This window comes from Cyprinodon tularosa, unplaced genomic scaffold (assembly GCF_016077235.1).
Source record: "Cyprinodon tularosa strain WSP-4 unplaced genomic scaffold, ASM1607723v1 ctg275, whole genome shotgun sequence".
NCBI lineage: Eukaryota > Metazoa > Chordata > Actinopteri > Cyprinodontiformes > Cyprinodontidae > Cyprinodon > Cyprinodon tularosa.
The window spans coordinates 924,540-938,487 of record NW_024038980.1 but is presented as its reverse complement, the minus strand read 5'-3'; the positions used below and the strand labels follow the sequence as shown (position 1 = coordinate 938,487).

The window sequence follows — 13,948 nt, the reverse complement described above, 5'->3', positions numbered from 1 at the left end:
CTGGTGTATGAGTTTTTCTCAAGGGTTGGTTCTTCTTGCCCTGTAAACATATGCAAAGCCTGAAAGAAGAATGAAAATTCTGAGTTATTGAAATCACGCATTAATACTAATTAAATAGCTATAAATTTTTTTTTTTTTTTTTTTTTTACATTTTATTGATTTTAAAACAGAGCAAACACACAACATAAAATGACAACAGTTTTTTACAGTGTGAAATTTTACCATAGATTAACCGTCCCAGCATGACAATTTACAGTTTCAGCATTATAATTGTGGTCTCAGCTTCATCATACAAACCTAGCACAAGAATTCACCTCATCGCAGGTCTATGTAACATAATCTAGAAAAAAATAAAATAAAAATTGAGTTGTGAAACTTGTTTACTTGACTAAATCTTTCACAGGACCCCGGCGTTGGCTGAAAAGGTCTTTTTGGAGTCTTAACGAGTATGTTATCTTTTTCATTTGGTATAATTCCCTTACAATTTGGACCCATGAGTTGTAGGAAGGTGGCTCTGGTTGCTTCCACTGCATTTCAGCGCCGCTGTAAGAAGAACATTTAAGATGTATAATTTGGCTCGTCATTGCAGCCTAACTGGCCCCTAAGCAACTGCAGTCTCTGCTTACCGATATTTATGCCTTTGCTTTTTTATATGTAATCCAATGACGCTTTTTGATAAACCCCGGCGCATGCGTAGTGAAGCGGATCTCATCGCTCGCAGCTGGTGAGATGTCAGGAGTTTGGAGAACCGTCAGGCAAGTCACAGTGCAAACATTTAGATGTGTATTTTTGTTTTGTGTTCTCCCCTTAAAACGCTGCATGAATGCAACATAAACGTATGAATTTTAAAACCATAGGAAGAAAACATTTTTCACGCAAAAGACAGTATGAAAGATACAGGATGCGAAGTTTCTGAGTATTAGTGGCACAAAAATGAGCCTGAATCACTCATAGAAAATACTCACAAGTCACCCAAAAATGTGGACCCTCTAATTTTCAGAGTTTCATGTGATTCAGATCTGTAGGAGGAAAAAAAGCTCCTCTGTAGTTGTCAAAGGCTGGTTTGTCCTGGACATGGATCCCACTGCCTGACTCAGGTTTCAACTATTCCTCATTTAATTTAAAGGTTAAATTACTGGGGCAGCCTGGGAATCAGAATAAAAGGCTTTGCAAGGCTTTATAAACCTGATTTGAATCTGAATATGTTTGGCAACATATAAACATATATATATATTTTATTATCTCCAAAGTGTTTAAATATATATATGACGTGTTTAAATATAAATATTTTTTTCACATTTTATTTTCAAATCTGCCCACGCCTGTGGTTTATGATAGTTTTATAATTATATAAATTATATAGTTTTTCAATGATACAACCACTAAAATGAAAATAAAACTGAAAAAATAAGAACAAGTCAAATCTAGTTAGTGACAGAGTTTGAGGAGATTTTTATTTTTATGTAAATACACACAAAGCAGAATTGGAAAATCAGAGTAAAACCTCCAGCTTGAATTACTTGCCCCTTCTGAAGATGACTTATTCTGGAAACACTGTGTCTAAATTCAGCAGCCATTGGATCCATCACATCAGCAATCTCTGGAAGTGTTGTTAAAACACTAAAGCATCGAAGTAAAGATATTGCGCTCCTGGGGCCTGTTTCAATAAGGAAGTTTAACCAACTCTGAGTTAAAACTTGAACTCTGAGTTGACTTATCCTGAGATTGGAAACTCTGAGTTTTTCTGAACAGCTGAAATGAGTTAGTTCAATCAACTCAATGGAGCACAGATATTACGAGTCACCATGGCAACAGCGTCAGACAAAAAAAGGTGTGCATATTTCTCACCAGCAGAACTGGATGTGCTTATGCAAGCATATGCAGAATTTGAACATGTATTTAAAAAAAAAGCAACACGGCTGCAGCGGCGAAGGAGAGAGAGTTAGCTTGGGTGAAAATAGCTGCTAGAGTCAATGCGTAAGTTTACATTTTAATTACTTTTATACAGTGTTGGGTGTAATGAATAAAGTTACTTAAAGCTGAAGTCTGTAAGTTTTTAAAAATCACTTTTTTGTCATATTGGCTAAAACTGTCCCTATGCCCAGACAGCAGTACATGTGATATGTAACCTGTGAAAAAAACTGCTTCAATTGGTATCGCCTACTGCCTGTATTTCAATCTGGAAAGAATAATTCGGGACGAGTCAAAACAACCAATCACAGCCAGAGGAGCGTCTGATGGAGTGTCAATCACAGCTCACACACGCTGAATCCCGCCCCCCCCCCCCCCCCCCCCCCCCCTTCCGCCCCCCCCCTAGCCGCGCAGATGCTGTGAGAGGGGTGGAGCTTGAGTGAAGCAGTGAAGCAGAGAGGGTGGGGGAGTGGTGTGAAACCTGTTTTTCTTCAAATTTTCAGTTGAAGTCTGCTCTCTCCTCAATGTTACAGACTGCAGCTTTAAGTCATATAAATACTGTAATTAAATTAAAGACTATAAAAAAATAGTGGATTTAATATCAAATTTTTAAAAGGTATATTTTGATTTGAACTTTCTCCCTCTAGTTACACACTTTGGTCAATTTAAGATTAATTCATGCAATTGAATATTGTTTATTTGAAAGCATTAGAAGTGCAGTTTCTTGTCTCTCCTTGTATTGTTCAAGTGGTTGAGGTTGATTTGGGATTTAGAAAGTAATTAATAAGTAAGTAAAACAAATTAGTAAGTAGACCAATACTTTCTAGAGACAGTAATTATTACATTAATCTAATTAGACTTGTTGAAGATAAAATTTGTAGTTAGTAATTAAGAACTATTTTAGAGTAACTTACCCAACTGTTATAATATCAGAGGTGAAACTGGAAGAACAGTATTTTATTAAACCTAATTTAGTTTTCATGGATAGGTGCAATCCTGCAGGCATCAAAAGAACATGGCAGCAGCTGAAATTGAAATATAAAAACATACTTCAAGCAGGTAAGACTTGAGCACATCATGGGAGTAGAGTAGCTACCTGGCTTTACAAACAGGATCATCCATAAAAGGACATGCCATTTCATTCCCTTTGATGCACTCTACGTGACTGAAATGTGTGCAATGAATACTGTATGTCCCCAAAGAATCAATGAGGTGTTTAAACACCACTTCCTCTTTAAAAAAGGGGAGGAGACCAAAATAAACTCTGGATTTTCTGAAGAAAACCTGCTCCCGACCAGGTTAGGTTCACAGAGTAAATTGCCATGGTAACTGACTCTGAGTATAAGTTACCTCTAGAGACTGACATTTTTTCGGGAATCCCATGGGTCACGGGATTCCCGTGGGATGGGAGTCAGTATTAGTAACGATCACGGGATTGGGACGGTACAGGATTAAACATTAACGGGAGCAGACGGGAGCGGGAGCAAACCAATAGTAACTTCCGCTCTGAGTTTTTCACCCGCGCTCAAAAACAACAAGAATGGGGGTGCTGCAGGAGCGGGAGTCATTCTGAATGGGAGCGGGATGGGAGTGGGAGTAATTTCACCAGGAGTGGGACGGGACAGGATTTAGATTTCTACTCTGGCCCGGGATCGGGACGGGACACCATTTTTTTCTGTGGGAGTGGGACGGGACAGGAGTGAAAATCCACTCCCGTGTCAGTCTCTAGTTACCTCTCTTTCAGAAACGAGCTTGACTTACTCTGCTTTCTCAGGTTTAACTTACCTCCCTTTCTGAAACAGAAAACCCAGAGTTTCCCTCATTTCAGGGTTAACAAACTCAGAGTTTTCACTTAACCTCCTTTCTGAAACAGGCCCCTGTTCTGATCACCATTGTTACACTAATACCACTGATCAGATTTGTCTAAAAATCTTTCTTCAGATATTTTATTTTAGGTTCACATTTTGGTGATTGTGAAACACTCACATTTCAGTACATTACCATTGTGAGCTTTACTTGCCAGAATTTAACTGTACCACAGTAGTGTTACTGTCCAAATGGTTTACCTAGAATACTGTCTCCAAAAAAACTCAAAGGGTATAAGTCCACCAGAGAGTAACATTTTCATATCAATATGTTTAACTCTAAAAAGTTAATTCAAGTTGTACATGTGGTAGATTAAAGTACTTACATAATTTCTTGCCCAGATTTTCTTAAATATTGATTAACTTATATTGAAATCAGTCATCAGTCAATTAGAGTCAATGCAATCAGCTGGTTTTCTTTAGAAAACTTTGAATCAATTTGACAGTATGATCTGGTTGATTTGTAAAGTGCCTTGAGATGACATGTTGTGGATTGGCGCTATATAGATAAATTGAATTGATTTGATTTTTATTTGCTAAACTGCTCTCAACATCTTTTTCTGGGTCACCTTTAAACAGCTTGGATGAGTTATTTATTTCCCCAAAAGCCTCTTTGTTTTCAAGAAAACAATACATTTTGTGTCTACAGTTATAGAGAGTATTGGACTGGCTTTAGTGGTTTTCCATTTAACTTTTCTATAATGTGTTGGGATCTCAGATTTTTGTTTTGAATGATTTTATAGATCTTGCCTTGTGTTTTTATTCTGCTTCTTACAGACACACTTTTGTTTAGATTTTATGTGATGGACCAACATAAATTTAGTAGGAATTTCTTAGTGGAAGGAAGATGATAAATAGCTTTCCAAATTTTTAAAGGAAAGCCATTAGTTGCCCCAATTGCAGGTTTCTACAAGCCTTGTAGGGGCTAGAGCAAACTTGTAAAAGTTTTTATCAGATGACACTTAAAAAAAGAAAAAAGAAAAATGTTTTGCTCTATATCCAAAAAGACTCCATCCCCTTCAAGAAACATGGTAGGTGCACTATAATGCTGCAGGGAAGATTTTCTGTTGGAGCAAGGGAACATACAATAAGCTAGATGGTTGGGACAAAGTAAAGGACAATTGAAAAAATATTTTTGGGGTGATGACTCTTAAGCCTGCCACAAACTAACCGAAGAAACACACACTTTGTGGACATTTTATCTGGTTTATCCTTCTTTTCAATTCGGAACCTCTAGTTAATTTCCAATCGGGGGATATCACTCTGACAAAAGACTGTAACCTGCTTAGTGCGCTTGGAAGAGAGGAAGATTATGGGCTGTGAAGTAGAGCGAGGAGGCGGGATTGTCACCAGAGTGGGTCACGTGTAGCACTCCTTCTGATCTTGCAGAGAATGTTTTGAGACGAGGACAGGCTGCTAGGTTAGTTATGGTTGGCAGCGTATCATAGAGATGTGATGCTGATAAAGGTTGTTGAACTGATGCAACAGTGAACCTTGAAAGAAGAGGATATTTTTAACATCTTGGAGACAAACACACTCTCTGCTGTTGCTATGGGGGGCTCCCTTAGTCAGCAAAGGAGAGCATCAGTCAGCTCTTCTGGGAAGAAGAAAAGCATGTAAGATGAGACCTGTTTTTAAACCTGTTTGAAATACCCTGTAAGCTTGTGTTTGAGGGGAAGGTGACTGAAAGCAATATAATTGGAAGACAAGTATCTGGGTACTTTCACTGAAGGCAAATTAGTCATCATACCTCTGTGTTTACAGTGTCAGCTGATCACTGATTTTAATACGGCTTAGCTATTCAAATCTGAGGGGAATCAGAGGGCAAGTCTGAGGAGTGGAAGCAAGGTTTGGTTGCTGAAATGTTTTTGATTGGAGGGATTTTATTACTTACAAGCTGTATAATGTGCTGAATCACTGCTGTCATAGTAATATAAGCATGTGCAATGTCACACCTGAATTGATGCATTGTTTGATAGGGTATGGTAGTTGTAATGTCATGCAATTTTTCCATATTGATGATCTAGGATATACTATAAATGCCCTAAATGCTCAGATGTGATATTACTCTCAACGGTGGAGATGCTAAAGCTACAGGAGAGTGCTTGGAACATTTTGTAAAGAGAGACTCAGGATCAAAATTCTTGCACTTTTCAGCCAAAATGTTGCAGCTAAATATTTTTTTTTATGTTGTGTAAACCCCACTGTTAATTATGCATACATGACCTGATTTTAGCAGGAGTATCTACAAGGCATTGTTTATTTTATGTGTAATGTTGTTATAAGAGATTATAAAAGTGAAAGATCCTGAGGCGTCTATCAGAGCATAAACATTTATGTTTTTTCCTGCTAATCCTCTTAGTAAATGTCTTTCCATTGATGGTTATCATTAAAAGCTCCCAGAAGCCCCATGCAGTGAATTTTTTCCCTCAATTCACATGAAAGTCTGAGCTGGGCTATATTTAGATGCTTTTTTTTTTTTTTTTTTCATTTTCTCAATAGTTTCTTATCAGGAAGGACAAGAGTTTTAAGATGTGAAAAACCTTGGTAGGATGTTTAGGAGACTGGTACAACTGAAAAGCTCAAAAGCTGAAGCAACCTTTTTTTAAAATAAAGGTCTGAATCATCTGCATTCATCTCTGCTTATGTTAGGTCAGGTGGGGGTTGGGGTCTTCCCTGTAGGCAAATCTTTACAGCCAGAAAAAAAACAATAATGTAAAAAAATTGCTGCTTATGGACTAATTTTAGCCGGCTTCATCATCCTTCGTTTAACTGGAGCAGTAGTAGTTGTGCTGTTCTCCAGAAACCCAGAACATTCACACTATCGCTCAGCTGGAAGGAAACTGACCTGCATTGTGAGCTATTCAGTGATAAAAATAAAACGCTGAAAACTAGAGTTGAAAATGTCATGTCTTTGTGCATGAATGTATTTTTTACTAGGCTATTATCTACACCAGATATAATTACCTAATTCAAGCACACAAAGTGGTGATAGTTAAGTCCATTAAAATGTGTAGAACAGAATGATGCAGAACACTAGAAAATGAAGCAAAATGACATGAATCAGCCGAAGTATATGATGATTTAAAGCAATCCTGCTCCATATGAGTGCATATTAATATCAACTGGTTAGTCCTAATGATGGACTATTATCTTATTTCCCAGGTATTACAAAAGAAGCTTGTCATTACGGGTAAAAGAAAGAGAAACATCTGCCTGGGAAATCAGGAGAATGATCTGGCCATGGGCAATCAGACAAGAGGTTCAGAAAGACCTGGAATTAGCAGGCTCAGATGGTCATTGAAAGTAACAAACAATCTTATCTACAAGAGCCTCAAGGCACACTCACTGTGGAGGACACCAATGGTTTACAGAAAAGCATGTTGAGACTTGCTTAAAGCTTCCTTCATAGTGTTTAGACAAGCTGCTACTATTCTAGAATATTGTACAATCAATTAAGAGCATATGGAGGTCTCTGGATGTTATTGCCATTATAATGTAATTATCATTATAATGGATGACGTACAGGTGCTGGTCATAAAATTAGAATATCATGAAAAAGTAGATTGATTTCAGTAATTCCATTTAAAAAGTGAAACTTGTATATTATATTCATACATTACATACAAACTCATATATTTCAGATGTTTATTTTGTTTAATTTTGATGATTACAAATGACAACAAATGAAAATCTCAAATTCATCATATCAGAAAATTAGAATATTGTGAAAAGGTTCAAAATTGATGGCCCCTGGTGCCACACTCTAATCAGCTAATTAACTCAAACCACCTGCAAAAGCCTTTAAATGGTCTTTCAGTCTAGTTCTATAGGCTACACAATCATGGGGAAGACTGCTGACTTGACAGTTGTCCAAAAGACGACCATCGACACCTTGCACAAGGAGGGCAAGACACAAAAGGTCATCGCTAAAGAGGCTGGCTGTTCACAGAGCTCAGTGTCCAAGCACATTAATAGAGAGGCGAAGGGAAGGAAAAGATGTGGTCGAAAAAAGTGTACAAGCAAGAGAGATAACCGCACCCAGGAGAGGATTGTGAAACAAAACCCATTCAAAAATGTGGGGGAGATTCACAAAGAGTGGACTGCAGCTGGAGTGAGTGCTTCAAGAACCACCACACACAGACGTATGAAAGACATGGGTTTCTGCTGTCGCATTCCTTGTGTCAAGCCACTCTTGAACCACAGACAGCGTCAGAAGCGTCTTGCCTGGGCTAAAGAGAAACAGGACTGGACTGCTGGTGAGTGGTCCAAAGTCATGTTCTCTGATGAAAGTAAATTTTGCATTTCCTTTGGAAATCAAGGTCCCAGAGTCTGGAGGAAAAGAAGAGAGGCACTTCATCCACGTTGCTTGAAGTCCAGTGTAAAGTTTCCACAGTCAGTGATGGTTTGGGGTGCCATGTCATCTGCTGGTGTTGGTCCATTGTGTTTTCTGAGGTCCAGGGTCAACGCAGCCACATACCAGGAAGTTTTAGAGCACTTCATGCTTCCTGCAGCTGACCAACTTTTTGGAGATGCAGATTTCATTTTCCAACAGGACTTGGCACCTGCACACAGTGCCAAAGCTACCAGTACCTGGTTGAAGGACCATGGTATCCCTGTTCTTAATTGGCCAGCAAACTCTCCTGACCTTAACCCCATAGAAAATCTATGGGGTATTGTGAAGAAGAAGATGCAATACACCAGACCCAACAATTCAGAAGAGCTAAAAGCCACTATTAGAGCAACCTGGGCTATCATAACACCTGAGCAGTGCCACAGACTGATCGACTCCATGCCACGCCGCATTGCTGCAGTAATACAGGCCAAAGGAGGCCCAACTAAATACTGAGTGCTGTACATGCTCATACTTTTCATGTTCATACTTTTCAGTTGGCCAACATTTCTATAAATCCTTTGTTTTTATTGGTCTTCAGTAATATTCTAATTTTCTGATATGATGAATTTGAGATTTTCATTTGTTGTCATTTGTAATCATCAAAATTAAACAAAATAAACATCTGAAATATATGAGTTTGTATGTAATGTATGAATATAATATACAAGTTTCACTTTTTAAATGGAATTACTGAAATCAATCTACTTTTTCATGATATTCTAATTTTTTGACCAGCACCTGTATATGCTGACCATAAGGCCTATAAAAATCTAGACATTTTGTGGGTAGTACTGTTTTGGTGTAGATTTTTTTATTTTGCTTGTAGTTTAGGGAATGGGTAAAAGGGAATTTACTGAGACATTCTTAATGAATAATAGATTTTTAAGCATGAAATTGATCTTAATCACAAATTCAAGGAGCCTGCTGCTGATCTACATAAGATTTTTTTCTAAAGGCAGTTCAGAGACTGCATATACAATTTTATGGGGTGACATTTTAGTTTGGATATTTCAAAAACGCAAAAGTTGCTTCTTAAAAAAAGGTTTTCATAAAAAAAAAAAAAGACTGAATACATAGTTGTAGGGTTCTTTAATGCAGTCTTAAAGGTTTGAGATTTCTAAATTTCAATAGATACCCTAATCCAGACAAGTCTCGATATTTCATGGTCTGTATAGAAAATTCTAAGTCATTGCTATTTAATATACGCTTTGTAAATTCCTGTCTTTTTTGAGTATTTACCTTATGAGGTTGAGAGGCTTTTCACCATATGTATTTAATTCAAGATATTTATTAAAATTGTAGCCCATTTACTAGTATTGTAATTCAGACAGACCAAAAATAGCCTGGCAATCTGCAAAATATAACTCTGGTGTTTTTGAAATGGAATATGTGACTTTAATTTGTGACTGCGTGGTTTTTCTCCTTTCTTGGTAGAAAATACATTAAGATGCACTTGATTAAGCTGTTAATTAACCACCAGATATGCTGAAGGACAATTTGAAGCTCATTGTTGTGAAGTTTTAATTGCTTCCTGTTATTGCATTCCAAAACAGGTATACGTTCTTTTGGCTTGTTGTCTAAATGAAGCGGTGTTAAAAGTAGATTAAATATGAAGTAGAACAGTGGGGGGTGGGTCTTCGTCCCACTAATGTTCATACTCTGTTGCGTGGGAACTGTCTGCTCTTTAGCCTCATTCATAACCACGAACAATAACTCAGCCAGTTTCTGTCCACGTCTCTGATGGGGTTAAGCCCTCCTCCTGTCTCCTCATTCTCCCTCCTTGTTTTTTGTCAATGTCAGTGTTTTAGCTGTACTGTAGCACTGAAAATGTCCTGGTTCCACTGAGTCTCCTTGCTGATTTTCTGGACTGAATGCAGATCATTTAAGCATTCTCCACAGAAGATGAGACATCTGTGCTGTAATTCCCCTAATATGGGAAGATCTGCTGTACCAGTTTCTCCGTTCAGTAAAGGCTGTTTTCATAGGTTAGCGCAGCTCTGACTCCTCACTGTTTCTCTGGTGATAACAGAAAGTCTGTCTGTTTAAAGTCAGTTTTTTCCCCACATGCATCTTGCACAGTTTCTCTCCTCACATCACTCTGTGTTGCTAAATAGGTAGCATAGTCTAAAGGCCTCGTTTTTTCTCCCTGTAGTTGCTTAATGTTAAAGCATAATGTGTGTCCATTTCTTGGCCAATAGGTGGCGCCAAATTCTTATAAATGTAACCAAGACATTGCAAGTTTATTTATATGGCTACACGTTTTTTATTTTTATTGTTTACAAGGAATTTGAAAAAAGACATTAAAGTAACTAGAAAAAATAAGCTAAACATTTGAGCTTTACTTCAGACAAATGTTTTGTAATGTAAAGCTGTCACCCTAGCTATTAATAAAAAGTTTAATAAATGGAAGACTCCTCACTGTTTCTGTGGTGATAACAGAAAGTCTGTCTGTTTAAAGTCAGTTTTTTTCCCACATGCATCTTGCACAGTTTCTCTCCTCACATCACTCTGTGTTGCTAAATAGGTAGCATAGTCTAAAGGCCTCGTTTTTTCTCCCTGTAGTTGCTTAATGTTAAAGCATAATGTGTGTCCATTTCTTGGCCAATAGGTGGCGCCAAATTCTTATAAATGTAACCAAGACATTGCAAGTTTATTTATATGGCTACACGTTTTTTATTTTTATTGTTTACAAGGAATTTGAAAAAAGACATTAAAGTAACTAGAAAAAATAAGCTAAACATTTGAGCTTTACTTCAGACAAATGTTTTGTAATGTAAAGCTGTCACCCTAGCTATTAATAAAAAGTTTAATAAATGGAAGACTCCTCACTGTTTCTGTGGTGATAACAGAAAGTCTGTCTGTTTAAAGTCAGTTTTTTTCCCACATGCATCTTGCACAGTTTCTCTCCTCACATCACTCTGTGTTGCTAAATAGGTAGCATAGTCTAAAGGCCTCGTTTTTTCTCCCTGTAGTTGCTTAATGTTAAAGCATAATGTGTGTCCATTTCTTGGCCAATAGGTGGCGCCAAATTCTTATAAATGTAACCAAGACATTGCAAGTTTATTTATATGGCTACACGTTTTTTATTTTTATTGTTTACAAGGAATTTGAAAAAAGACATTAAAGTAACTAGAAAAAATAAGCTAAACATTTGAGCTTTACTTCAGACAAATGTTTTGTAATGTAAAGCTGTCACCCTAGCTATTAATAAAAAGTCTAATAAATGGAAGACTCCTCACTGTTTCTGTGGTGATAACAGAAAGTCTGTCTGTTTAAAGTCAGTTTTTTTCCCACATGCATCTTGCACAGTTTCTCTCCTCACATCACTCTGTGTTGCTAAATAGGTAGCATAGTCTAAAGGCCTCGTTTTTTCTCCCTGTAGTTGCTTAATGTTAAAGCATAATGTGTGTCCATTTCTTGGCCAATAGGTGGCGCCAAATTCTTATAAATGTAACCAAGACATTGCAAGTTTATTTATATGGCTACACGTTTTTTATTTTTATTGTTTACAAGGAATTTGAAAAAAGACATTAAAGTAACTAGAAAAAATAAGCTAAACATTTGAGCTTTACTTCAGACAAATGTTTTGTAATGTAAAGCTGTCACCCTAGCTATTAATAAAAAGTTAAATAAATGGAAGACTCCTCACTGTTTCTGTGGTGATAACAGAAAGTCTGTCTGTTTAAAGTCAGTTTTTTTCCCACATGCATCTTGCACAGTTTCTCTCCTCACATCACTCTGTGTTGCTAAATAGGTAGCATAGTCTAAAGGCCTCGTTTTTTCTCCCTGTAGTTGCTTAATGTTAAAGCATAATGTGTGTCCATTTCTTGGCCAATAGGTGGCGCCAAATTCTTATAAATGTAACCAAGACATTGCAAGTTTATTTATATGGCTACACGTTTTTTATTTTTATTGTTTACAAGGAATTTGAAAAAAGACATTAAAGTAACTAGAAAAAATAAGCTAAACATTTGAGCTTTACTTCAGACAAATGTTTTGTAATGTAAAGCTGTCACCCTAGCTATTAATAAAAAGTCTAATAAATGGAAGACATTACTTATTTTTGCTTTTAGAGAAAATAAACTTAAAGTAGGCAAAGGGGTTTAAATATCAGCCTGAAGCTGAACAGACTTGAAAATGTTTTAGTATTTACTACTTTATGAGTACTAAATATTTAGTACAGATATTGATGGCTGGTCCTGTATATAAAAAAAAAGTTTTAAACCAATTGAATAACTAATTTGGTTTTGATCATTTCAAAAGTCACCAACAAAGTAGTTTTTAAGCTGAGGAAAAGTTAGGACACAGGGCACTCCCAAATTTAACAGTGCCAGAGATTGGTGAGCGCTTAAAGATACATGCAATTATTTCCCTCTTTATTTATATAGAAATATAGTTTAAAACAATTATATTTATTGGTAAATACATTTATTTTTTCAATTACATTTAATTCATCATTTTAAATGTATTTTTAATTACTTAATGGCATATTACTGTAATAGTTTAATCACTATGAATATAATTCATCATCTAATACTGAAATATCAAATTATTTTGTGGTACATTACTTTTCAAGCTGCATTGGCATATATATATATATATATATATATATATATATATATATATATATATATATATATATATATATATATATATATATATTTCATGTAGGGATGCAGGGATGCATGCGGCCTGTATCGGCCTTAAAACTGAATATCGGACATCGGCCACCCCACCGATATTTAACCCGATATTTGATCAGCTTCTGAGTTTCTAAAGTCTAAAAAAAAAAAAAAAAAAATACTTCTTCTTCTTCCCCAAAAACTTCTTTTTTACAGACTTAAAAACTTCTAAAGACGAGGGAAAAAATATTGATACATTAAAATATCACAATATCTTCATATACCTATATATTGCAATTTAAAAACACCATATCAATCTCTTTTACTAATGAAATATTGCTATATGTCATCGTTATGCTACGAAATCCCCTGAAAATTCACGAAATTTTGCCGTATTTTTATATGTTGATATATTGACGCGGTATCGATCTATTTTACTAACAAAATCTCACAAGAATTTGCAAAATATCGCGAGAGTTTGTAACAGAACGATGAAATTTCACGAGATTTTGAAAGTAAAATTGATCGATACTGCGTTTTTAAAAATTTATTTGATATCAGCATATGAAAATATATTTGAGTATATTATTTTTCAAAGTGTCAGAAATGGATAACAAAACTGCTATTTTCAATGACTACTTATTTTTGTCCAGCTTTAAAGGTACACTATGCAACCGGTGTTGATTTTCCAGCCAGGCTCCCCCCAGAGGGCGAAAGTAAAAGTGCACTGTCGTAAATATGCACAGCTGTTCTCCTGGTTTCTCCGTCAAGCCAGGCGCGGTTGTTTTGAGCTTAGCAGACAGGCGAACGCAACAAATTACAAATGCTGCGTTCACACCGGACGCAGCTGGGCGACAGAAGCAGCGCGTTTACATGCAAAGTCAATGGTTGATGCGTGTCAAGGCGCAGCAAAAGGTCCCGCGGCGCGTTTTGAGCAGCAGGCGCAGCGCGTCTGAGCAGCTGAAGCAGTGCGTCGGGCGCGTTTAATCATCTGACGCAGGGAGAGAGACACAGCGCTGATGATCAGAGGCTATGATCACTCCTCTTAAACAGTTTATTGACGCCTAAATTAACTTAAAATGCAGAAATCTGCCGGCAGAATATGCAGTTTGGATTATTTAGATGAAAAACACCTACCAGCTGCCGCGGTGAAC

General features: G+C 36.7%; 1 protein-coding gene across 1 annotated transcript in view; it reads left to right on the top strand.

Moving 5' to 3' along the window:
- The first annotated feature begins 5,171 nt into the window (after positions 1-5,171).
- LOC119786590 (transforming acidic coiled-coil-containing protein 1-like) overlaps positions 5,172-13,948 on the top strand; it is a 32,510-nt gene continuing 23,733 nt past the window's right edge. Inside the window, exon 1 of the mRNA XM_038290052.1 lies at positions 5,172-5,392. Within this exon, the coding sequence (XP_038145980.1) occupies positions 5,328-5,392 (65 nt within the window). The 5' untranslated portion in view covers positions 5,172-5,327. The remainder of the gene's footprint in view (positions 5,393-13,948) is intronic.